The following is a 26280-nucleotide window of genomic DNA, read 5'->3' on the forward strand; positions in this document are numbered from 1 at the left end:
TAATTCCAATAATTTCTCGTCGATCAATATATAATATATTGATTATAGATCGATAGTTAATATAAAAATTGAAGAGGAAATAAATTAAATTTAAAACAAATTATATCATATCATATCTTTACTTGTTTCAGTCGAACTTTCAATGAATGTCAGCAGCACACCTCACATCGACAGGATGTCGAATATCTATAACAATTCAATGGTCCGGTTTTATCATCATGTGTTCTACGATTTATCCGGTAAGAGATAATTTTTTTTCCTTCGAAATTTTATACAAGTGTTCTAATTCCTTGATTTTTTTTTGATTTCAGATCCTCGAACAAGAGACTGGTTCCTCATACCGTCACCCGTACCTGGCACTAGCATCCTAATCGGTTATTTGTACTTTATCCTGTCGTGGGGCCCGAAGCACATGCAGCACAGGAAACCATATCAATTAAAGAATATTCTAGTCTGTTACAATTTCTTACAAGTCCTTCTCAGCTTCTGGCTGTTCTACGAAGGTCTGGACGCAGCTTGGCTGCGAAAATACAGTTGGAAATGTCAATCCGTCGATTATTCGAACTCACCGGAAGCACTCAGGGTATCGTCATTTCCTTTCTATTTTTTCTATTCGTTCTACATTTTTTTTTTTTTTTTTATCTATCTTCATCTTATACATTTGCTTGGCTTGTCACGCATTTTTCTCGTGTGAAGTAACTATATTCAATGATATTAATAGAAGTAGAGATTAAGATGATTTCGTTGATAGACCAAAAATTAATTTCGTACAATCAATTTATTTAATTTTATATAATTTTTTTTAATGATTTCATAATTTATTATAGGTCGCTAGAGGCGTGTATATTTATTTTCTAGCAAAGCTTTCGGAACTTTTAGACACAGTATTCTTCGTTCTAAGGAAAAAAGAAAATCAAATTACGTTTCTCCATTTATATCATCACACTGTTATGCCGATGGTTTCGTGGGGTGCCACTAAGTATTATCCGGGTGGACATGGCACGTTTATAGGTATGCACGAGTTATTGTGTTTGTGTTCTCTGGTATTATCTGGTTAGAATCTTGTCTTCGATTCAATAACATCCGTTTTTTTTTTTTTTTTTTAGGTGTCATTAACAGTTTCGTGCACATAGTTATGTACACGTATTATTTATTGGCTGCCTTATTACCTCAATACCAAAAATACCTATGGTGGAAGAAATATATTACAACTCTTCAAATGGTGAAATTTATTATTATATTTATTCTCTAATGCTAATTGTCAATATCAATCAAATCTTACATCATATCTGAATTTTTTAATTATTTTTGTGCACATTTGTAAATGTTACACGCATAATGGATATCTAGAATAGAACCATCTCTATCTTACTTTATTTGCAAACTCACATTACTAATAATTAAACCGCTTATATATTTTTGTATACCAATTTCTGTGTTTGTTTTGACAATTATTATATACAAAAATATATAGTATTAACATTTTATATATATAAAAAAAAGTAATCTTAGATCATGTCTGGATATTAACAAGAATCATTGTATAACAACCAGATTAAAATTTTTTCTTTTTATGTCAAATAGGGCCAATTCTGCCTAGCATTTCTGCACAGTTGTCAATTGCTGTTTTACGACTGCGATTATCCAAAATGGTCGCTCATCTTGATTCTACCTAATGCGGTATTCTTCTACTTCCTGTTCGCCGATTTCTACAATAACGCGTACAAACCCAATGAGAAAGATTCGAAGCTTATGCAAGACAAGGAGACCAAGATAGAAAAGACAGTGACAAGCGGAAGCATGCAATACGAAAGAAGGAAAGTTGATTAGGCTGGAACTCCTGAAAGAAGAAACAAATATGAATATAAAAAATCGACCGAAATATCGCCATTTACAAAAATTAATCGAATTAATTAAAATTCAGTCAAAATAATCAAACATTTAAGATGTTTGAAATTGTTGATGTTCATTGATAATGAATTATGCTTCTACTATGTTTCTGATGTATTATGATGTCAATGGATTGTATATATTGTTAACTTTGAGGTTACTTGAAAATATTTCTTGCTTCTATAAGAGAGATCAAAGGAATGAATTTGTTTCATTTTCTATTTATTTTAGTGCTTATGGAGAACTATTTGAAAGATCGTTTCTCTTTGATTATTTGCAGACTATCATCGAACAAGTTTTTGAACTCACACATCAATTATATGAGATGATAGAAATGTTATATATGTAGAATTTTTAATTTTAAGATGAACAATTTTAAATAATTCATATGCTATTCTTTATATATATATATTTGGTATTCTATATTCTATGAAATATTTTACTTTTATTTGAATTTAAGTATAAAATTTTGTATTATATGTAATAGTAATATTATTAATATTGTAATATATTAAATATAATGTACTCTTTTGAAATTAATTATATAAATTAAGTAATTATTACAATTAAATATAAGAATATAATTTCCGAAATTCATGTTATATGAATATTCTCTTATATGAGTATTCTGTTATATTTTCTTTTGTTTTTACAAAATCGATGTTTCTTTGCTGCCAATTCAAAAAAATAATTATAATAATTATTAAAAATCATAAATGTGCATGAAAATTTTATTCGAATGTTTTATAGATTAATATAGAAAATAGTGTTTAATGATTACTAAATGAAAATTCATTATAGATGTTAAATCACAAATGTATATAGTAAATTGGAATTTAAAAATATAAACGATTTGAAAATCTCGTTTGTTTCAATTAATTTTCATTAGCTGCGTTATCACTTTTAATCCTTGTATTTACTTAGATAATAAATTGTAGCAAAATCAAAAATTGTTCATATTCATAATATCTGGATTTCTATTGTTTCTATTCTTTCTATTGCTTTTCAATCATTTTTATCTCATGGTATACATAAACATTTCTATTCTATACAATATATATTATTTCTGATAAAAAAAAGTATAAATTTCTGATTGATTTATAAAAGAGGGAAAAAAAATATATTTTTTTCTATCTGTATTGCAAATAAATAATTAAATAATATTTAATAACATATAAAAGGAATTTTGTATAATCACAAATAAAAAGACTTATTTATTTATGATGTTTTCTAAAAAAAAAATATTCAAAATTATTTTCTTTTAACTTATATACAAAAATCTTAAATATACTGATTGAAAATCATTGGCATACTTTCAATTATTAAAAATTTTGTAAATTATATAAATAATGATTTTTCACTCTTATATTAATATACATATAATATTTAAATATAATATAATACTACTAACTTTACTATTTAATCTTTCACTATCATAACATATTTATCTTATAAAATATCTTATGTAAAGCATTTAATAATACATAGTATAGCACAAAGACAATCAAATATTCTTGTTTCAAGTGTATATTCGAGAATTAAAAATACATATCAATTATTTCTGATTAATCATCTATTGCAGTAATATAATCTCACAATCGAGGAAGTTAAGTTACCAAATTATGGCCAACTTTCTTTAACTTGTATAAAACAATTCTTGAAGAGAAATAGATTTGAAATTACCTTACGATTGATGATCTTGTAACAAAAAGAAATAGATTCATTTTTAAGTTATTATATACTTAACGAATATTATATATCAATAGTTATTAATCTTTTGTTCATATTTATGGTATATCACTTTCCAAGATTTAATTCAAAATTTAATTCTGTATCAAATACAATAATTTTCGATTAATTGTCGTATTTTTCGATTTTGCGTTAAATTGTCTCTTATTTTTCTTAATCCCTGATTGTTATCATCATTGGATGTCTTCAGCCTTTGCTGCAAAATTCTAAACTAGAAAAAACAAAGAAAATAGAATATCCTTATGAAATATCTGTTAATGTAACAATAATTAAAAGTATTTTTATTATTTTTAAAAAAATATCTTTATGTTTTAATTTTATCTCAATCTATCTTGTTATATATCATGAATAAAATTAAAGTTTAATAAATTAAAAAAAAATAAATTTATTATATTAACTCATTTGAAATTGACTAAACATTTCATAAAATTGTATAATTTGAATAGATTTCTTTAAATATGGAAAATTGAATTTATTATAAGTTTTCTAATTGAATAGAAAATAAATCAAATGTGACACATAGAAATAGGTTGTTCATTGTCATGCAATTTCTAATGAATCTTTACAAAAGTAATTCTACAATATTTACTATTTAACTGTAAAAAATTATGTTTCAAGAAAGAAATACTTAGAAAAGATAAACTACTCATTGATAAATTTTATCAAATCTTTTTTGCAAGATTATTAAGATTCTGTATTTATTTACTATTAATGCCATTAGCATTATCATTTTTCAAGGATTGGAAAAAGAAAAAAGGTAAAAAAAAAACATGCCACAATGAGAGGGCTCTAATTTCTAACATTGATGATTCATTATTTTTAAAGCGTTTTATATGTAATAATATAATCTATACAAATTATATTATTTAAATATAATTTACAATTTTTATAATTGTAAAAATATTCATGATTTATTACATACATACATTTCCTTTGTAATTTTTGATAAAATTTAATAATAAAATAAAAATTTATGATATTGTAATTGTAATAAATAATTTACATTTAAATAAATTTTAAATATTTATTTCCATAAAAGGAAAAAATTATTTTCTAAATTGAAGAGGTTATTTTTTTTAATTAAAATTTTGTATTTAGCATTTTGAAAATGTCAGCATGTACATAATAGATAAACAATTTTTTCAATATATGAAATTTTTACAACAAAATAAATTAAACTATAAAATTCGTATGATTTTTTTTTTTTTTACTTAAAAAATAAAATATATATTGAATTTGAAGTATCATAATACATATTTGAAAATGATTGCTAAATAAATTATCTTATTTAGAAGGAATATTATTTTAAATTTGTTTTAAAATCGAAATCAGAGCCCCTTCTTTGTCACTGTATCGAAATATTTGAGTAAATAATATTTCGTGTATTTACATGTTTTAATTGCGAGCTATAAATTAATGATCTAACATTAACATTTCTGTTTATTCTATATATCAGAGATAACGGATATTTGCTTAGAATTCGTTTGTTCATTTAAAAATCAAAAATTATTATTACAATTTTTGACCGAATCAACAAAATAATTTTTCATTAATATATTCATTATATATCACATTTTATAATTTAATATATTTTTAGATAACATTATATCTAAAAATAATGTAATAAATATTAATTAATAAATACACATTTTTTCCAAAAAAAGAAAAAAATATTTAAATTTATTTTAATTTATTAGATAGATATTCTTGATAAAATAGGTTATGATATTGGAAATAATATGAAAACTTTTTTCAATAATACAAATTCAATTCCAATGCAAAAATAAACAAAAATTTTACGAAATAAATTCAATAAAAACATGAAATTTTCTAATTTACTTTTTAATTTATTTCTAATTATTATCAAGATGTAAAAATAATTAAAAAATCATCTTTCAACGAGAATTTGTTGGAAATATGTATAAAACATACTAAAAGAAAAAAAGCAATTACCATTCTCCGATATATGTGTATGATAACGATTTAGATGACAGTTTTTTTCTATACAACTTTTTTTCTCAATTTTAATCCATCTTGTTCGACAAGAAGCGATTTGAGTTTGATTTAAACTTCATTGTAGATATTCCTTCCTTCGGCCACTTGACAAACCTCCTTTTATGGCATTCTCTCTTCAAACAACGGATGCCACTGACCTAAATTTAGGAGGAACCCGTTATATCGAGAGTACAATTTCGATACCTGGAAATCGTCTCACTAGAACACAGTCGAAACTCGAATCATCACTGCAGCTGCTTCTTCAATGTTTAGTATTTATATTCTTATTACAAACTTCGTTCCATTTTTTTTTTTTTACTGTAATAAATTCCATTTTCCTTTTTTCTATTTTTTTCTTTTTTTTTTCTCATTATTTCGTAAACACTTTTTTTCTTTTTTATCATTAAATGATCTATTGCATATTCGATTACTATTTTATCGACAAAGACGTCGAATCAATAATTCTTCAAAAAAATTAAACTTTTTGCTTTGCATAAGCTTTTCGATAAAAGTCACTGAACAAATAGATGAAGATCACTAAGTTGGTTAAAACAAAACATGACAAAGCTTTCGGCACTTTGCAGCCCAAAACAAGAATTGTCAATTCGTAAGCAAGTAATATGAAAAATTGCACCTAGCGTGAAAAATAGATTCTTAATATGAGCATTAATTTTAAAAAACAAAATATTCAAAAATTTTACCAGCTGAATCCATGTCATGTATTTCTTCCACCAAAGATATTTTTTGTATTTAGGACCCAAAGCGGAGATCAAATAATATGTATACATGATGACGTGTACCAAAGAATTCAAAAAAATGATCACAGCACCTTGTTGACCTGGCAGGAATTTGACGTACAACCACGAGCATATTGAGGTTATCGTGTGGTGGTAAACATGTAGGAATGTCACTTGATTTTGTTTTTTTCGAAGTATAAAGAATACCTTCAACAAACAGAAACAGAAATTATACTATATTATCAGTTGGTGAAAAAATAATATCAGTTTTGTGAGTACGATTCAATTTGTCATAATATGATATATTATATTCATTAAGATGTTTCATATAAAATATTATAGGTTATTTTTTATAGGAAGATATTAATTTGAATTTTTTATGTGTTAATGATCAAATGAATTTTCATATGTTGAGATTAACATTTTAAGAATAAATTTTTTAAGTTTAAAAGAGAGGATAGCTTAATTTTTTAAACGAAATAGTATATTAATCATTTGTTATCTAAATAATTAAAATGAATTAATAGTTTTTTGAAATAAGAATAAAACGAAGAAAATGATTTCTATTGCATTTATGATGTTTTCAATAATATGTATTCTTTTAATTTTTTTTTTTCTGTATTATCTTATATTGAATATTCTTTGATATAATTTTATTAATTAAGCGTATAAAATAAAAAGATGCTTCGATAATAAAAAATTGGATTTCAACAGTTATCTCAATAATGAAACATTATTGAGATAATATAAAATATAAATAATATAAAACTTCAATTAAAAAAAAAACAAAGTTATTTATTAATACCCTCAGAAAATTCATTTGTAAAATTTCTTATTATCTAAAATATTATACAAGAAGGAATAATTATTGTTTGATTAATTTACAATAATATATATATATTTTTCCATTTGAAATTAAAAGCAAAAATAATTTTTTCAGCAATATTTCATATCTAGTTAATTCTGTGTATGTTGAACTTACCGTATCGAGAAGATCCATTATTTTTGCGATGAAATACCACCAGGCCGCTGACGATATCTATTTTGCATAAAATGTATTTCATGAAATTCCTTTGATTGTTTCGTATTTTTTTATAAACTTACCGTGTTTTTGGTATTTAAGTTCAGAGATGCTGGATTTTGGCATTTAGGTAATAATAAGATTGATACCACACTGGGTTCTAATGCCTGTTTAAAGACAGATAAGTAATTATCTAAGTAAATGAAATTATAGTAATATTCTTAAACTATAATATATATCATAAAAATATGGTCATCTGAAAAAATTAATTATTTTTATAAACAAATTTATTACAATATGAAAATGCATCTGAAAATCTACAATTAATTAACTGCAGGCTAGAAATTCATTATTTATTTTTTATTTATTGAATATATAATATATTATGAATAATAATATATTTTTTGAATATATGATTTATTTCATTAATTATATAAAATCAATCGACAAGCCTTAACTGATGATTTCTGAGATAATTTCAAATAATTTTTTTTTTCTAATTATTTTTTAGCTAATTATTTTATTTAATAAAGCTAATTCATAAATAAAATATAATTTTATTCATTATTTAGCATGTAAAATACTTTTACATTACATTAATTTAATCATTACATAAATCTAATCTTGTTTAAATATATATCTCGATTTGTTTGTTCAACCTTAGCGATATTTTACCAATTGATATTTTTTATTTTTAATATCTCATTAATAAAGCTAAAATGAAAATTTTTGCAAAAGAAAAAAGTTGTTTGAGATTATTTTAAAAATTAATTAGTTAGGTATTGTCGATCGATTTTTGCATGAAAATAATATTTCTTTTAATAATTGTGTGTTTAATAATGCTTCTAATGCAAGAAAAAAAAAATAAAATAAAAAAATAAAAAATTGTTCAAAATATATTCTTTATCATTATTTATTTTGAATTTTTTTATATTCTATTAAAAGCTTTTTTATGATTTGCTTCATATATTATCAATCAATTTTCATAGATATATTATTGATAAAAAATATCACAGATAAAGATTTTAATATTTTCAAATTTAAATTTTCAATTTTAAAGTTTTTCTCGGATTTTATGAAATTAGTATGAAATATAAATTCTAAGGAAAATGTATGTTAATGCAGAAAATCTTTATTTGATTTTATATTATATTATATTATTTAAAAAATATAGAGATCTTTTCTTGAAAATTGAAAATTAGTCCCAGATATTATCAAGTAATAATAATGAATAATCCATTAATGATAAATGAAGATCTATTTTTAATTAATTTTGTAATGAAGATTTATTTCTAATTAATTTTATATTAGAAATTTTTAGAAATATTTTTAAATTGTATAAAACTTTTTGAAAAAGAATTAATTTGTTATAAAAATATGGCATCCAAATTCTTACATTTTTGCATATAAATTTATTATATTCAAATATCATATTTTTATGTAGTAAATGAAAGTGTGTATGAATTTTAATAAATTTTGATTTTACGATTCAAAAAAGTGGAATTCATCTAGCTTTTGAATTAAATTTAACAAAAGAATACTAACTAGGCAAAATATACATTGTATGATAAATCGTTATAATAAATCTATTATTTTAATGAGTATTACTTTGAATGATAACCAGATATTGAACATCACTTGGATCATGTTGTAAGCGAGTAACAAGAAATTCAATTGAAAAGGAGATCTCTTCTCCATCATTTTCGGTCCAACTTTCAAAACGAATGCTAGATAGCAGCCTACGATGCATAATATAGGACCTGGGGAGTACATCATGGGCCATGTATCTATTATGATTTCTGAAAAAAATGATTACATGATTAAATTGACAATTTATATTGTATTTTTTCTTTTTTAATTCAGATTTTATTTGTATTTGCATCGATGTTTATGCTTTATATTTTTTTTATTTACGCATAAATATTTATTATTTATTATTTATGCCTTATTTATTTTTTATTCGAGAAATACTTTTACATATGTTGTTTTTCAGAAATGATTTATATTAATTAAAATAAGTAAAATTAAATATTTATTAAGTAATTTCTCATTAATAAAAAAAAATTAATATTTAATGAATATCTAAAATCATAGATGAATATTTAATGAAATATATATAATGAAAATTTTTCCTATTAATACAGGAAGTTGTTATCTTATTTGAATTGTTGATTGTAAATTTATTTAAAAAAAACAATATATATATATATATATATATACGTGGCTAATTAATTCTTGAAAAATTATGAATAATAATCAAACAATAAACATATGTTTATGTATAATTATGTATGACATATGTTATGTATAATTATGTAGTATAATATAATTTTTAATATTTATATAATATATTAATATATTCATAAGAATGTATTAATCTTATGAATATATAATCATACATACATTTTTATGGTGAATTTATTTTAAAATCTAAAAATCTATTCTAAAATTTAAAACAAATGCAAATATTGATATACAAATTAATTATTAAATTATTCAGTAAATTTTGCATTAGATGGAGCGAGACGGATAGATAATGGTATGACAGAGATAGAATTGTTTCATTATCCCCGTCTAATCTTTATCAATTTAAATTGCTTTTAATTTAATAAATAAGTATCAATTGATATTTTTATATATCAACTTTTACATTTTGTCCATTAGAATCGATCCTCTTAAAATATTTCATAAATATAATAACATAATAATTTTATTATATATACAAATAAGCTATGGGGCTGGGGAAAATTTGAAATAATTTGAAACAAATACAATAACATGAAAATTAAAATATTTTCATAAGCAAATATTATACTTTTTTGAATAAATATTTTAATTTTTTATTGTCATAAAATATTCTAAAATTATTTATTTTACTTTTCACTGAAATTTCATTTGAAATAGTATAATATAATACATTTTTGTGCATGAAGAATATATTCGTCAAACACAATTAATAAATTAATATTATTTTTCTGATAGCTAGTGTATATTATTTTTATTATTTTACCTTTATTATTTTTATTATTAGTATCCAAAATCTCATTGCAGTTGTTGACCATCTGATGAATCAAATTCGACATATTTGCTGATTTTTGCTTCTTTCAAACTGAAACGAGCAAGATTTATTTTTTGAAATAAGGGAAATTTGAAATTATAGAAAATTAAAAATTTAACCCATTAACGTTCAGAAAGTATAATAATGAAATTTTTAAATGTATGACTATTTATTATTTATTATTTATATAAATATCCTAAAATATCTATAAAATATATAGGAATAAATAGAAATGCTGTCAAAATAATTTTTGAACAGTAATTTTCTCATAGTAGAATATTTTCTTTGTATTATTTTGAAGTTTATTATTATAAAGAATACCATTAAACAAAAAGTCCACTAAAATAGAGACATAAGAAACATAATTTACCAAAATCTACTTTAATGTTAGTTTAAATAAATAATTTAAATTTTTAGAATTTTGGAACATTGTTATTTTTATTTAAGAAAAGAAACGAAAATGGAAAGAGTATTGATCAAATTTTTAAAATTTAGAATTCTTTCATTCTAATTACTATAATATTAAAAAATATACTATATTTATATGTATCAATAAAAAAAAAGAAAAAAAATTACGAATTAAATGTTGTGTTAACATATTGACTCTTAATGGGTTAAGTGAATTAAAAACATTATCAACTTAAACAACTTCCTTCACACATAAAATGTCATATTTATAAATCCACGGAATAAAAACTTATCAATTAAATGAATCGAACTTCACACATTTCACATAAATATAAATATTTAATAATCAATGTTCACCTTCGTAATTCTTCGTAATTCTTATATCAAGCAATTTCGATGGGATGAATCAAAATCTTTCTATTTTCGTTTCGAAATAGCGCGGCTAAGTTATTTAGTCCGGTTTTCTTTTCGATACGAATATACAAAATTACGTTTTATTTTTATAAAAGAAAAATGTTCACCCGAGAGAAGAGATGTTGTATGAGAAGCAGCAAATCAAAAACTGATGATCTGCCGTAGCACCAAAACTCAATCTTTCATATGCCCCACCATGAACTTTAAATTCCTTGTAAAATCGAGACTTCCGCCACGATGGAAAGAACAGGTTGGAAGGAAGAGAAGGGATGAGACTAGGTCGTGAAAAAAGAAAAAAAATGTAATATAAATGTTAATAAGAGTTGTAATATACTGTTAATCATATATTTTGATAAATTATATAAAAAATATTACTAATTTTCTAGGATAATATTTAGATAATATTTTCTAACCTATTTTGGATGTTACAGTTATTATTATGTTACAGTTTAGCTAAAAAAAATTATGTATTATAATTTTTTTGAGAATATTTTAATTATAATTCATTATTTCAATTTACTAATATGTATTAATATAAATAAAAATATATTAATATATATTAATATAGATAATCCAATTAATAACAATAGAAATAATAAACATTTTTGAATTAATATTGAATATTTTATATTTAGTAAAATGTTGATAAAATATTTACAGGAATTTCAATTTAATTGATATTAAATGAGAAATATAAAATCCTATGACGTAAATATATAGTTCTAAAATGATTTATTTATATTTATAATATATTTTTAATATTATTATTCTATAATATAAATTTCATCTAATGCTAATAAATATAATAATTTATTATATTTATATTATTTATATTATTTTATAATATAAATAAAACAGAAAAAATAAATAAATAATTTAGTAATAATAATATTATTTAATAATTATTTTTGCATCTTTAATAAAATTTTATTAAAATTTTCATTGATGCATTACGATATATTGGAATATGCAATAAATTGAAAAACATTCTGTAAAAAATCATAATAAGATAAATATTTGTATCAAATTAAAAGACGACTATCTATTCAAATTATCTATTCAAACTATTTTAATTATGTTCAAAGTGTATTGATTTTTTATGTATCTTTTTTTTAATAACCTTTCAATAAAATATTATAACGATATAAATTATAATAAATTTAAAAAAAAATAGATTGATTCTAATTTTCGAAATATAATACAATAATAGATATAATATGATAATATAATATTAGATTAAATAATATTATATATATATATATATATATATATATATATATATATATATATATATATATATATATATATATATATATATAGAGAGAGAGAGAGAGAGAAAGACATATATATACGTAAACAACGTAACAGTTATAAGCAATGATGAATATTCGTGCAGAATTTGTAAACGGGATTAACAACAGGTCATACTTTTTAAAAGAGACAAAAGTAAAGTTGTACGAATGATTTCTATTTGCCGTACGTCTGTTTGTCATATTATCGAACAAGTTGTTTTGCCGGAATAAAGAAACGTGGATCGACAGAATATCTTAGAGAAAAAAAAAAAACTTCGAATGTGAGAACATGTTTTTGCTCTTTTTTTATAAAGTGATGAACCAAGTAATTTATGGATAAATATTTTAATTTAATTCAATATTTACATTAGACTCTATTACTTCATATCATTGGTAAATAGATAATTTGATCTTGGAGGTTAAGTTTGCATTGTGTTAAATATATTATTATCTTTGTGTTTTATAGTATAGATACTATAAAATATAATATATCATATATTAAATAAATATTTAAAAAAATAAAGAGAATAAGGCAATTGGCATAACAATTCCAAAAATTTTTTATTTCTTTGCAAAATTACACTATTGAAAGTTTAACTTGTTTTACATAAAATTAAAATATTTAAAAAATAAATAAGTTAGGATTTTATTATTTTGGAAAATTATTTTATTAAAAATTTGTCAAAGTAATATGTAATAAATATATTACTATAATACATAAATATATAATATTAATTTCAAATTAATTACAAAATTAAAAGAAGAAATTAGAATTCAATATGAAAAGAAAAAAAATATAATTTCAAATTTTTGATTGATAATATATTTTGATTTATATTAATATATTTTCAGGATTTTTATATTTTATAAAATTAAATACAACATATCTATGATACATTATAATTCAAAAGATTTTTTAATTTTCTGTCTAATTTGATGTCTTTTACATATTTTTTTTTCATAATAATGATTATAATATGTTAATGGTATGATTATAATAATTTAAAATTATCTATTTCTTTGCTAAAATATGTTTGACAATTTAACTTCCAAATTTTTTTTCATTCAAAGTTCATATTATAATAATTTCAAAAATTGTCCATTCTTCTGTATAAATATATTTGATATTTTATATTTAAAGATTTCTTTCTATAGAAATAATTATAATATATGATCTATATAATATATATTATAACAACTTCAAAAATATGATTAACATTCATCTATTTTTCTAGTATATTGTAATATTGATAATTAAATTATGGATATTTATATAAAATACATTTTTTACATATGATAAAAATTTGTTCTATTCTTTAAATATTATAATGCAGATTATATTTTGAATATTTTGTACTTTTTTTTATGTCGTATGTATTTTGTAAGTTTTTTTTATTTAAAGAGGATAAATACATAAGTGTTTATAGTTACTTATAATATTAATTATATATTTACATATATTATAAAATTTCACAAATTTTTTACTTTGAAAAAAAAAATTAGCATCCATAGTTTATCTCTTTTATAGAGAAAATTATAATATATCTATGTTATATTTTCAATAATTTCACAAACTTCCTTTTTTTTATTTCTTACAAAAATATGTTTAGCATTTACTTATTTCCATAATTAATCTTTGTTATAGATATAATTATAATAATTATTATAATTTACCTATGATATATTATAACAATTTCAAAAACTTTTTACAAAAATGTTTGATATTCATTTGTTTTATCTTGTCTTGTCCATTTATTTCTGATATTCTTCTCTTCCATAATTATAACATTCATTGTAATAAAATTAAAAGTGGAACAAACGGAAACTTGAACATGTCTTTTTTGATGGTGTCCATTTGTTAAGGTTATGTTTTTGCCATTGGAGATCAGTTTGTCATAAATCAAATATAATTTTTAAATAACTAAGTCTGCATTGATGACTTACAAAATTAGGTTTACACGTGAATACAAACGACAATTGCGATCCAACCAATAGCGTGAAGACACTTACGAATACCGAGGAATCATTACAGGTTTCTTTAAAGAACTTTTAACGTGGTATAGAACAAAGTAAGCCAGTTACATGTAGTATATAGAAGAAATTTGCGAAATAGGGTCAAAAACGGGACAAGGTTTTGCAAAAATATTTTTTAATCGAAATTTTTTGCGGTAGCAATAATTCGATTAAGACATTAGCAAAAAAAAAAATAAGTTCATTCACGATGTTTTTTGCATGCATTAAAGTTTCTGTTGATATAAAAATATAATACAATATCAATCGATGATCTTCGACACAACTGTTAAGGTTATATTTTATACGAAACATGTACGGACTTATTTAAAAATATTTGATTGTTTTTATTGGTATTTCGTATTTTTATATTTTTAACAAAATTTTTTATTATACATTTTTGAATTATATTATTTAAATATATTTCAAAATAGATTCTGAGTCTAATAATTATTGAAATAAATTTTTTTCTTTATGTTTTAATTTATATATGATATGATATATAATTATTTATATTTTTTATTTATATATGAATTTGTTATAACTGGTTATATATATATAAGAAATTTTATAAATATATTTGTATATATTGCTATCTGGTATTTTATTTATAAGCAAGAAGAAAATAAAAAAGTTATATCGTTTATTCAGAATTCTAGCAATTTTGTCATAGATAATATGTTCAATATAGTTTTATCTAAAAAATATCGTAAAAAACAATAAAAATAGTGAAATAAAAATGTTTTCTTAGTTAAAATACACTATTATCATTTTTTTTTATTTTTCAAGATATATTAAAATATTTTTAACACATAATAAAGTGGATAATAAACCTAAGCAATTTTTATTTTTATTTTATTTTTGTTTTTTAACTTTTTAGAGTTTATTTTTACTTTTCAATTAAAAATATTATTTAATTAATTATTAATAAAAGAAAATAATTATAACCTCTCAACTTTTTTTAATATCTGTCATTATTTTTTGTTAAATGTTCTTTGTATCATATTATCATTGTATTGTCATCATATTAATTACAGGTGAAATTTCATACGTATTTTAACTTTTAAATAAATTATTATATATTTTCCAGGGATATTTAAAATCAGATCTAATTTATTTATCCTAATTTAGAGATTTCACAGAAAGTAATAAAAATTTCAATTTTCATATATTATTTCATATATCTTAAAATATTAAATACTTCTATTTTAATTAAAGAAAAATGATTTCAGTTTTAAATTTTTATAATTAAAACAATTTATATACTAAACATCTTTAGATAATTTTATAATTATAAAGGAAATGATAAAATTTTTACATATGTATGTTTTAAAATTTTAAATAAATTATCTTAATTAATTATTTTAAAAATCTTATTTTTAAATTTTTATAAAGTAATCGATATAGATATTTTTAAACATGGTATAACGGCACTTCCTGTTTTTATGTGCCTATACCATACAAGTTTTACCTTTCGTTCGGACTGTTGATTATCCATTAAAGTGTCAGATAAAGTAGGTTGACTTTTTCGAACAAATCCTGATTCAGTCTTACGTTCATTCCTTTTTTTTTTTTTTTTTTTTTTTTTTGCTTCCATATTTTTTCATAATATATTAATAGATTAAGATACCATGTAAATTAAAGCAATATATGAGATCATTTGTTGTGTTGTCATTTGTGGAAAATGATGATCTCGTCATATTTATTATTACATATGGAGTAGATGCTTAAACGATTCTATACAATTGATTATCGATTGTATGCCGGATAAGTTTATAAGTGTTGTTTTCTTAAATATATGATGGATGCACAGAAATACTTTCTTTAATGGTCAATGGTTATGTTATTTTTGACCCACTTGTATTTTTTTATTATTAAAATATTTCTTATTATAAGTCATATTTCAAAAAAGTATTAACCTATTTATGTCGAAAAATCATTAATTTGAGAAATATTTGTATTCATTTAATTTATACATTTAATAATTGTGTTTGATAATTGATAATTTATAAGAATTAAAAATTATTAATTTTGCATTATTTCAAAACGTGATTTCAAGATAATTTGTTTGATAATTTGTTTTTTTCATTTGTTTTATTGTCATTTTTAATCCTTAATGATGGTTTCATTTATTTGTATTCTTTGTTTTTGTTCGTTTAATGCGATTTAACATATTCGATGATGCTTATAAATTTTAAAAAAATAAATAAATAACTAAATAATAGATAACTCTATTATCTTTGTAGAAAGAATGAAATGAAAACTTAAAAATTAATATCGTAACAATAAATATTACATATATTTGGATTACATTTATTGGATTATATAAAATATCATTGCTACAGAAGTTCAATATATTGATTTTTTCCTTGCTAGTGGTTACAATGTTTATTATAATAATTATATGTATGATGATTGTAAAAAATTAATTTGTTTTAATTATCTTATAATAATATCTTTGAACAAATTGAATAAAAAAATTATATCTTTAAATATTTTTTGCGTAATTATATTAAATACTATAATATATAAATCTATAATCTTAAATTATATATATAAACTTATCTAAATATTATAAATATTTTTTTATAATTCTTAATAACTCTTAATAATTCTCTTTATCATTTTTTTATTACATCATGTGATCGGCTACATTAATTATTTTAATTATTTTAAATTAAAATAAGTTGAATATATTAATCTTTTTTCCATATCATTTATTTAGCAAATTTACAATGTAAATACACGTTTATTATATAAAACACATTCTTTTATAAATTTTGAACTTATTGTTATAAATACACTAAAATTTTTTAACTAATTTATTCTTTAACTAACTTTTTTTGAAATGTGAACAATTTTTTATTTTTAACAAAAATATGAATATATATAGAACAACATTAAATGGAGCAATTTTTTTTTATCGAAATATTATTTTAAGAAACAATTAATTAATACCATAAAATTAATATTTCAATACGTTTTTATTTTTTTTAAATATAATTTTACAATAGTATAAAATAGAACAATATTTTAAATTACAAAATGTTCAAAATATAATGTTCTTTTATACTGTTGTAAAAAAAAAAAAATTCCACACAAAATTATACTCAATTCATGAAACAAATGCTGCAACTTTTGACATTAATTTCATCTTTTTAAAAGAGATTTTTTATCGAAAAATTGCTTCATGTATAATCTATTATATTATATTTCTATTATTTTCATTAAAATTTTTAGGTTAGGTGAATTTTTTTTATATGTCAATGGTCAAATACAATGATCATACATATATATCTTGAACAATTGATTGTTTATTTATTTACAAATAGTAATATATATTAATTCCAAATAAAAAGATGCTTCAAATTAGTGAAATTATGTATACATGTCGCAAAAAAGTCATATCGAATTTGCTTCCAGCGCAAATATTATCATCGTTATGATTATCATTGCGAATTTTTAGGCAAATTTAAATATTTAAAAGTATATAAAAGATATTTAAAAGTGTGGCCTCATTTCATCTAAGATTTCAATAATCTTAAGATACGTTTCATACGATACATGAAGTTTATTAAAAAATTTTTGTAAATATTTCGGAAATTAAAATAGCATAACATATAACGTAGAAAAAAAGTTATATACTTTTACATAATTACTATAAAATTTTTTTGAACACGAATAAAAAAATAGAAAATAATAAATGTACATTACATTTTGTCGTTTAGAATTATATGTATTCTAAATAAATTTTTGTACGTTTAAATTTTCTATAAATTTCCGCACTCTTTAATTATCTTTTTTGCAGAATTGTAAGATGACTACACGTCAGAGTACATTATTCTCTCTATCATTAAAAATATTAATTAATTCTTATCTGACAAATTTCTAAGAAGAATATTATATTATTATTATTTCTATTTATTATTTTATATTATTATTATTTTTATTCGTTATATTATTTTGCATAACAAAATTCACATCACATCATCCCTATTACCACTGCTAGATTAGACAGAGTCAATGTCGCATAATGTTTGGCTTTAGCCGAAATCTAGTCACGTGATACGTCTAACAATAACAGTGGGGATAACGTGACGTAACGTATTCTCTTCCTTGTGGAAATTCGTACAATTGAGCTACTTTTAGTGATAAAGAGAATAGCATACTGTCCTCGTTTGGCTATCTTATTAAACAGAGAAAATAATTTTATATATTAATAATTACGTTTGTACTTATCAAAGTTTGCATTGCAATTATTACTTAAGATATTGATAAGTAATTGAGGATAATAAACATAAGTATAAAAATAAAACCGAGAATTATCCTTTCTATGAATGTATTATATGGCTATTTGAATATAAGATTCAACAAAAAATGAGAAAAAAAGAAAAACTTTTCATCAATTTTATGAATGAATATCACGATTGTTTGTGAATCAAATAATTTTATAATATTTGAATCATTATATTATATTCGGTTAATTAATACACTACTGTCCATGAGAATTTAGTCATTTAATCGTGAAATAGGATTAAAAAAATATCACGTTCTTACGTATGTAAACAATAAATATATTTTTAAAATAAATTGTCACGTATGCTTGTTCGTCTAGCTGTATCTGTTAGAGATAAAACTAAAACAGGAAAGAAATTTTCTTTTTCATTATGCATCTGAACAGAAGAGAAAAAAAAGGTTGTCTTCTATATTTGCCGATAAATATTTTTTGAAAATTTTTAATATATTTAATACGAAAATATATAAATCACCTAACCTAATCTAAAAAATATATATCATTTAATTTCTCTTGTACATTTTCAATAAAAGATCGCCAAATAGTAATGGACGGTAATATAAATGTCTAAATTATTAAATGTGATGAACTGTGATTTCCGATATGTAATCTCTCATTGTGTCACAGATTGAGAAACGCATAAGATCCGAGCAAACGAACAAAATTTCTATTGACTTTTTAATTTCTCGTTCGGTGTGATACCGTTTGTGCTGCTCTTTTTATACTTCTTTATGTACGTTTTGTAATAGAAATCGGCGAATAGGACGATCATGAAGAGATTTTGAGGGATCATTACCGCAGCTGTCCACTTCGGGAAACCACAATCCTCGCCCCACGCCAACAGTACAAAATGTACCAGTATTACAAAAAATTGAGTGAGTTGTAACTGTGTCACGTATTTCTTCCACCATAGTTTGTTCGTTTCTTTTTGTAACGAGGTGACCAGATAGTAGGTGTACATGATTACGTGAACGAAACAATTTACCGTACCTATACACGTGGTAAACAAATAATTATTATTAAAAAAAAAAATTTGATCAATCTTTCGATAATACCTCGCGTGTTCTTTATTAATCCTTAAATATTATTATTATTATTATTATTATTATTAAACCAATTACAAAGCAATCTCTCTCGAAGATTTCAAAATAATAATAATAGGATTGATAAAGGAAACGCGCGATACCTCGTTCACAATGATTTACCTAGAAAAGTGATGTGACCGCCGGGCAAAAATTTAGTGCATACCCAAGTGCCAAACGTCATTCCTGTGTGATGATACACGTGAAGGAACGATATTTGTTTTTGTTTTTTCCGAAGGACGAAGAAGACCGTGTCGAGCAAGTCGAGAAGCTTTATCACGAAGTACAACCAAACCATCCTGCTTATCTGTGTTTCGAGTAATATCGTTCATCGATATTTCAAAAAAAAAAAAAAAAAAGAATTTTTTAATTAATTGAGATATGGAGAAAAAGGAAAAAAAAAAAAAATATTCGTTTATACGTACCTCAAGTGCGCGAGGATCGTATGAAAAATCGACTGGTTGACAATAGATACTGTAATCATTTAGCCAGGCTAAGGTCATTGCCTGGAGTCGAGAAGATTGAATAATATGTAATTATTGAAAATGTATACTTTTATATAAATTTAATTTTTTACTTTTGTTTTTATTTATTTATTATTTTTTTTTTGCATTCTTAATATTTATGAAAAATTAATAAAAGAAAAATATTAATATTTATCAACAAGTTGTTGATCGAACTATGAATCATTTTTTCACACTTCAACACTTGTTATTCCTTTTCTTTTTTTTATCTTGACGATAAAAACAAATATCTCATTGCCAATACATTAATATTCAATTTTATTATAAATGAATTTTTTGTATTGAATACGATACGGAGAAAAGAAGCTGAATGTCATTATTTCCGTTCAATAAAATCTTTTCAAGTTTCGCATTTAAAATATCATCGTGGAAAATCGTGGAGTTGAAGTGTTAAAGTAAAAAAAAAAAAAAATAAATAAAATTTATTTTCACGTACCTTGTAAAATAAGAATGCGCATAATACTATCTGAACCAGATTATATATCTGTACAACTTTATCCAGATTGAACGGTTTCCTCTTTGCCATAATACTGGGTCCCAATTCGTGCACGAAATACAAGTAAAATATTATTATACTAAAGTAGCCCCATGGTGATCCGATGAGGAAGTAGTCTTGCGTCCGAGGATCTTGCAAAAACAAAAGTTTTTATCTTAATACTTGGAGAAAGATTTTAATTCGTATCTTTAATTTTTTTTTTTTTTTAATTATTTCTTTTCGTTATTTCCTTATCGTAGAACCAATTCTATAAAAATATGGAATACATCAAATACTACACACATTCTTGCAAAAGTATGCAAGAATGTTTACATTTCATTTAATCCATTATATCAATTGTCATTTATATTAGATTGTTATACATGAAAATTTTATTTGTGCGATACAGTTTTTTTTTTTTTTTTTTGGAAAGTCAATTATAGAAAAATTGATGTGAGAATTTATTATTGTACCATTCAAGTTGTTAAATATGTAATTTTATCAATGATGATTAAGGATTATTATTGTTAAATTATTATTAAATTATTACTTCATATATTTCTCATTCTCTTCACATTTGAAATTTATTTCTTTTCCATCGTTCAAAGAAATTAAAAAAAAAAACATGATAGATTTTTTAGCAACTTTTATGTTTTTTTTTTAGGGCTTTGAATTGAATCGAACATTTCAAAAATACACTTATATTGTTGTATCAACATTTTGTGTAAAAGATGTAAAAGTAATTATACTCTTACCTTCTCTTCTTCTCTGTTGTGCAAAACACTTTGTATTATTAATATTGTTGTTATTATTAGAATACAGAAACGATAATTCATCGAATTATAAATAAAATTTTCTTATTTATTTTTTGTATTATTCTTATATGTTCTTAAATATATATTACAAATACCTGATAGATTTTCATTAAGGTGACGATAGCTGTTGTATATTCTTCGTATCAATGTCGCCATGATTTAATACTTCGATCCAGTTGAATTAAATTTTCACGAGAACCATATAAGATTGCAACGCAATTAAATTTACTGATAAAATCAATCCAATTGTTTTTGATTGAATGATCGAATCGAGTGTTTTTTTCTCCCCTTCGATTTTTTAATATTTCCTCGGCAATACTTTAAACTTTCCAAACTTTCTCCCTGCTGCCAACTTTTAATTTGTAATTTATCTTAAAAAGAAAAAAAAAAAAAAGAAGAGAGAGATCAAAGTTATGTCGAAACTTACGTTGAATTTATTTTCCGAATATCTGATAAAATTAGCGGATTATGATCGATGATTAATGCCAGGCTTCATCGACTAAATTCCCGAACGAAAATTCAGAGTCATCTGATAAAATAACTTACACCGCAAAATTTGATAAAGTCACTGAATATCATTAAAGTTGATTAATATAAAATTAAAATAAAAGTAAAATGCTGACTACTTAAAGATTAAAATTCTTTCAATCGATTTTATTTCGAAATGAACTTATGTGACTTATGTAAATTTTTGATTCTATGCATGACTGTTAAAAAATTTTGAATAAAAAATTGGAAAAAGAGTACAGCACAAATTGTTGATATATTTGATTTTTTATTTTTTTTAATAATTTTATATATATATATATAAATTATAAATATATATATATATATTTTTCTCAATCTTATATTTATTCGCGCAAGAATTTGATCAAAAATTAGAATTTGATTATTTCTTGGAATCTTTATTGGAAATCATATTTGCCAGAAAATTTATTCAACTTTATCATATATTGCATTATTTTGATCCAATTCTGGTCTGAAATTTTCAATATTTGCTTATTATTATACAAGGTTTAAAACTTATTTTTAACATATATATTTTTTTTTAACACGTATGAATATGGATTCGTACAATGAACAAAAATGTTATTTTTAACAAATTTTTGAAATTGTAAATGTAATTGTCATTCATGAATTTTTATACAGTATAAAAAGATAATCATTAAATTAACATTAATTAGTTCCGTGTATCAAGTTTAAAATTTACAAAAAAAAAAAAAAAAAAAAAAAACAGATATATGTATACACACATATTTTTTTTTTATTCTCATATTATTATATATATATTATTATTTTCTTTTTATTATAAACGAAGCATAATATTTAGTTGATATTACGTATATACACAGCGATTGAAACACATTGAATTCTTTTGACATACTTGAAATATTACTCGAAAAAAAATTGCTATTAACAAGGAAATAACAAACTCGGTAATTTTTCCAATTTTATTATCAGATTTTATATAATTTTAACGATAAGAGAAAAAAAAAAAAGGGAAGATTGCGTTATTTTAATAAATCAGATTATTCTTCTTATATATAAATGATAAATCCCGAATTAATTTAAATACAATCATGGAAATGATCATAAATTTACACAAATTTTGTATTGTGATATAATTGCAAAAATATATTTGAAAAATATAAATGATATATATCTATATTAATTTTCTCCAAGTTATATTGAAAAACGTCAATTTTATTTTATTTTATTTTATTTATTTTTATATATATATATATATATATATTAAATACCAATGATTCAATATTTTGAAACAAAAAATTGATTTCATACAAATTTCTTGCATATATTATATTTAGTATATTTATATCGTACTGATATAAAATACAAATATATAAATTTTTGAAACAAATTGGAAGAAAAATTTGTATGCAACGATGTTGAATGAAATGTTAATTATTATTATAAGTGATTTAAATTTTCCTGAAATATTTGTCATTTCGCATCTTTTATTTTTATTCGTCGAAATTGAGAAAAGACCGTGTTTTTTTACATAATCAAAAACAAACAAAAAATGTTGAAAATAGAGATAATTTGATAAGTGAAACATATTGAACAAATTGAAATATCGTTAAAAAAATTTGGAATCGCTTTTCTTCCCATCGATGCATATAAATAATTTTTCTTAATTTTTTTTATTATAATTTAAAACCAACGATGCAAATAACAAGAGTTATATCCTTTAGTTCGATAATTTTTTTGATTAAAAAAGTTTATCAGATGAAACGTTTGAAATTTCTAATTATAATTTAAATAGAACACGCAACGATTCTAAATTTTAAATAGATTAGATAATCATAAATTTTTTATAATCATTTTAAAGGTCAAAAGAAATGTAAAAGTTGGTATAAATGTCGGTCGATTATTTATTAAATCACGTATAATTTAAGTATAATTTAAGCATTAGATGAAGCGAGACACGGATAAAATTAGATGCATTTTCTGTCGTACTGTTTCTTCGTCTCTTCTTTACTTTCAGATAAATTAAATTACTTATAACTTAGTCTCAATTAATTTTTTATTAATTTTTTATCAATATTTGGATATATAATACATTTTTGTATTGTATCTTGATCTTTGGAATCGTTTCATGAACATAATACTCTAATATACATAGCAACATTGCAACATTAGATTAATTTTCATCCAAAATTTACTTATCTGTATGCAACTTTATAAATTCCGTTCAAATGTTAATTCTATGTGATCAATTTATCAACTAACATGATGCATATAATGCATGCATAATTGGACCCGCAATTATGCATATGCATAATTATCATTTGATAAATATATGTATTATAAATATAAATATTCATATAAATATAAATATTCAATATTTTGAACAATGATTCGAAGAGGAGAAAATTGGCTGATTATTTAATTTATTATTTTTTCAAAATAATAAATCCTTTAATTAATCAAATAAAAATCAGGAAATCGATTAAAACACGTTATTTATTAGATAATAATTAGCTTTATTTAATTATTAAATGGATACATTTAAATTGTTGTATTTAAAATATTGCCCAGATCTTCTTTTTAAAATATTAGAATGATTGTTATAAAGAAAAATAAAAAGAATTGTTCAATAATTTATTACATACGTATATATATATATATATATAAATATTATAATTGATAATCGTCTATTTATATATTTATTTTACATACATAATTATATAAACATTTATATATAACGGCCTTGGATTTGTAACATACCTATTATCAGATACAGATAAAACTGAATGATTATTAATTAATGATAAGAAATGATGAGTTTTTTAAAGTAAATATGATAGGAAACATAAGGATAAAATTCTTTTTTTCTATTAATAACCTTTAACAAACAACTTTCCATTATAATAAATTTTTTTTCTTTGCAATTATTTATTTATAAGAATTATGTATTGAGAGTATTGGTAAACAGTATTTTGCAAGTAATTGATGATATGTTTTTAGTATATATGCACATGCGTAACAGCATAATTTTCAAGAAAAATATAAATGATATTTTAAAACAAAACGGATGAAGAGGTCTTGCAGGTTTAACGGTCATGATCTTTAAGACAAAGACAAGCATAGTTGAATAATCAAAGTTCCGCTGGATTTTGATGCATAAATAATTTATTTAAAGTATTCTTTGATTGATAGTTAATCAATATTAAAATCATCTTATAAAAATTTGAAGGAAATAATAAAACTTTTCAATTATTAACTAAGAATATAATATTCTTTTATTGTATAAATATTGCCGTTGTTTGTATATGTACAAAAATAATGGTGCATTTAAATTTCCTTTAATTTGAAAAAGCTCAATGATTATTTTAGAATATTATTTTAGTAATGTTAAACATTTTGTTAATATTTTCATAATTCTCTTTTGTGATAATCAATTGTATAATGTGTTATACTTTATTATACTTTGTATTCTGTTGTAAATATTTTAAATTATCTTATTGAAATAATCCATTATAATGAAAAGTAGTAATTGAAAATAAAGGTATTAAAACACGAACTATCATAAAAAATAATTTATTTTATTTTATACAAACCTCTTTTTCTTTAGATTTCTTTAAAAATATATTATAAACATATTGCTCTTTATTCAGATTCATTGATGAAAAATTTATTAGAACCAATGTCCCTCTAATGATAATATTTCATACTATATATATATATATATATATATACACATATATATATATATATATATATATATATATATATATATATATATATATATATTATAATAATATTTATACTTATATATATATCTATAAGTACTTATATAAAAAATATGATATAAAAAATCATGAAAACTACAAATACAAAATTACAACTACAAAATTATTATTTATGATAACGATACTTGTTCTACCTTATCAACAAAAAGAGCAATTCGATGAGATCGATTGATAAGTCCTTTGATCGAGCGATTCCTTCATTACCGATAATATCAACCAGCAAGTTAGTTACGAAGAATTGA

The 26280-nt window shown here is 21.7% G+C and overlaps 3 protein-coding genes and 2 long non-coding RNA genes across 18 annotated transcripts in view; 3 read left to right on the plus strand and 2 right to left on the minus strand.

Annotated features, from left to right (window-relative positions):
- sit (stuck in traffic) overlaps positions 1-2754 on the plus strand; it is a 50636-nt gene extending 47882 nt beyond the window's left edge. For all 5 annotated transcript variants that reach the window (XM_086916146.1, XM_012495363.3, XM_031920634.2 and 2 more), the window contains exons 2-6: positions 132-239; positions 312-583; positions 828-1011; positions 1107-1222; positions 1585-2754. In XM_086916146.1, coding sequence (XP_086772272.1) covers positions 143-239; positions 312-583; positions 828-1011; positions 1107-1222; positions 1585-1830 — 915 coding nt within the window. In that variant the 5' untranslated portion in view covers positions 132-142 and the 3' untranslated portion in view covers positions 1831-2754. The remainder of the gene's footprint in view (positions 1-131; positions 240-311; positions 584-827; positions 1012-1106; positions 1223-1584) is intronic.
- Positions 2755-3401: 647 nt separating this feature from the next.
- bond (elongation of very long chain fatty acid james bond protein) lies at positions 3402-11547 on the minus strand. Of its 9 annotated transcripts, none has more exons than XR_015294779.1 (9): positions 11216-11456; positions 10403-10501; positions 9001-9191; positions 7476-7559; positions 7354-7410; positions 6336-6578; positions 5855-6268; positions 5593-5792; positions 3402-3845 (listed from the first exon to the last, which is right to left on the minus strand). XR_015294779.1 is itself a non-coding variant. In XM_086916151.1 (7 exons), the coding sequence occupies exons 2-7, from the start codon at positions 10473-10475 to the stop codon at positions 6110-6112; spliced, it is 807 nt and encodes a 268-aa protein (XP_086772277.1). In that variant the 5' UTR covers positions 10476-10501; positions 11380-11547; the 3' UTR covers positions 5001-6109. The 9 variants fall into 9 exon arrangements, 2 of the variants coding, with proteins under 2 accessions (XP_086772277.1, XP_086772276.1); XR_015294780.1 differs by lacking the exon at positions 11216-11456 and adding an exon at positions 10821-11096; XR_015294777.1 differs by lacking the exon at positions 11216-11456 and adding an exon at positions 10821-11096 and having other exon boundaries at positions 3402-3850.
- On the plus strand, positions 6389-9228 carry LOC147656271 (uncharacterized). Its single transcript, XR_015294784.1, has 3 exons — positions 6389-6642; positions 7312-7577; positions 9017-9228. It is a non-coding gene; the product is annotated as an uncharacterized LOC147656271 (long non-coding RNA).
- A 1067-nt stretch (positions 11548-12614) lies between the features above and the next one.
- LOC147656272 (uncharacterized) lies at positions 12615-20613 on the plus strand. Its single transcript, XR_015294783.1, has 3 exons — positions 12615-12845; positions 19618-19743; positions 20189-20613. It is a non-coding gene; the product is annotated as an uncharacterized LOC147656272 (long non-coding RNA).
- LOC100869937 (very long chain fatty acid elongase 7) lies at positions 17869-22332 on the minus strand. 2 transcript variants are annotated; one of them, XM_003691213.4, is made up of 6 exons: positions 22192-22332; positions 21860-22106; positions 20911-21101; positions 20376-20456; positions 20074-20257; positions 17869-19858 (listed from the first exon to the last, which is right to left on the minus strand). In XM_003691213.4, exons 2-6 carry the CDS (start codon positions 21918-21920, stop codon positions 19536-19538), a joined length of 840 nt encoding a protein of 279 aa, XP_003691261.2. In that variant the 5' UTR covers positions 21921-22106; positions 22192-22332; the 3' UTR covers positions 17869-19535. The 2 variants fall into 2 exon arrangements, with proteins under 2 accessions (XP_003691261.2, XP_086772274.1); XM_086916148.1 differs by having other exon boundaries at positions 21860-22109; positions 22192-22295.
- Positions 22333-26280: the final 3948 nt, after the last annotated feature.

Source organism: Apis florea, unplaced genomic scaffold (assembly GCF_048593485.1).
Source record: "Apis florea isolate Af1SG1 unplaced genomic scaffold, ASM4859348v1 contig_37_pilon, whole genome shotgun sequence".
NCBI lineage: Eukaryota > Metazoa > Arthropoda > Insecta > Hymenoptera > Apidae > Apis > Apis florea.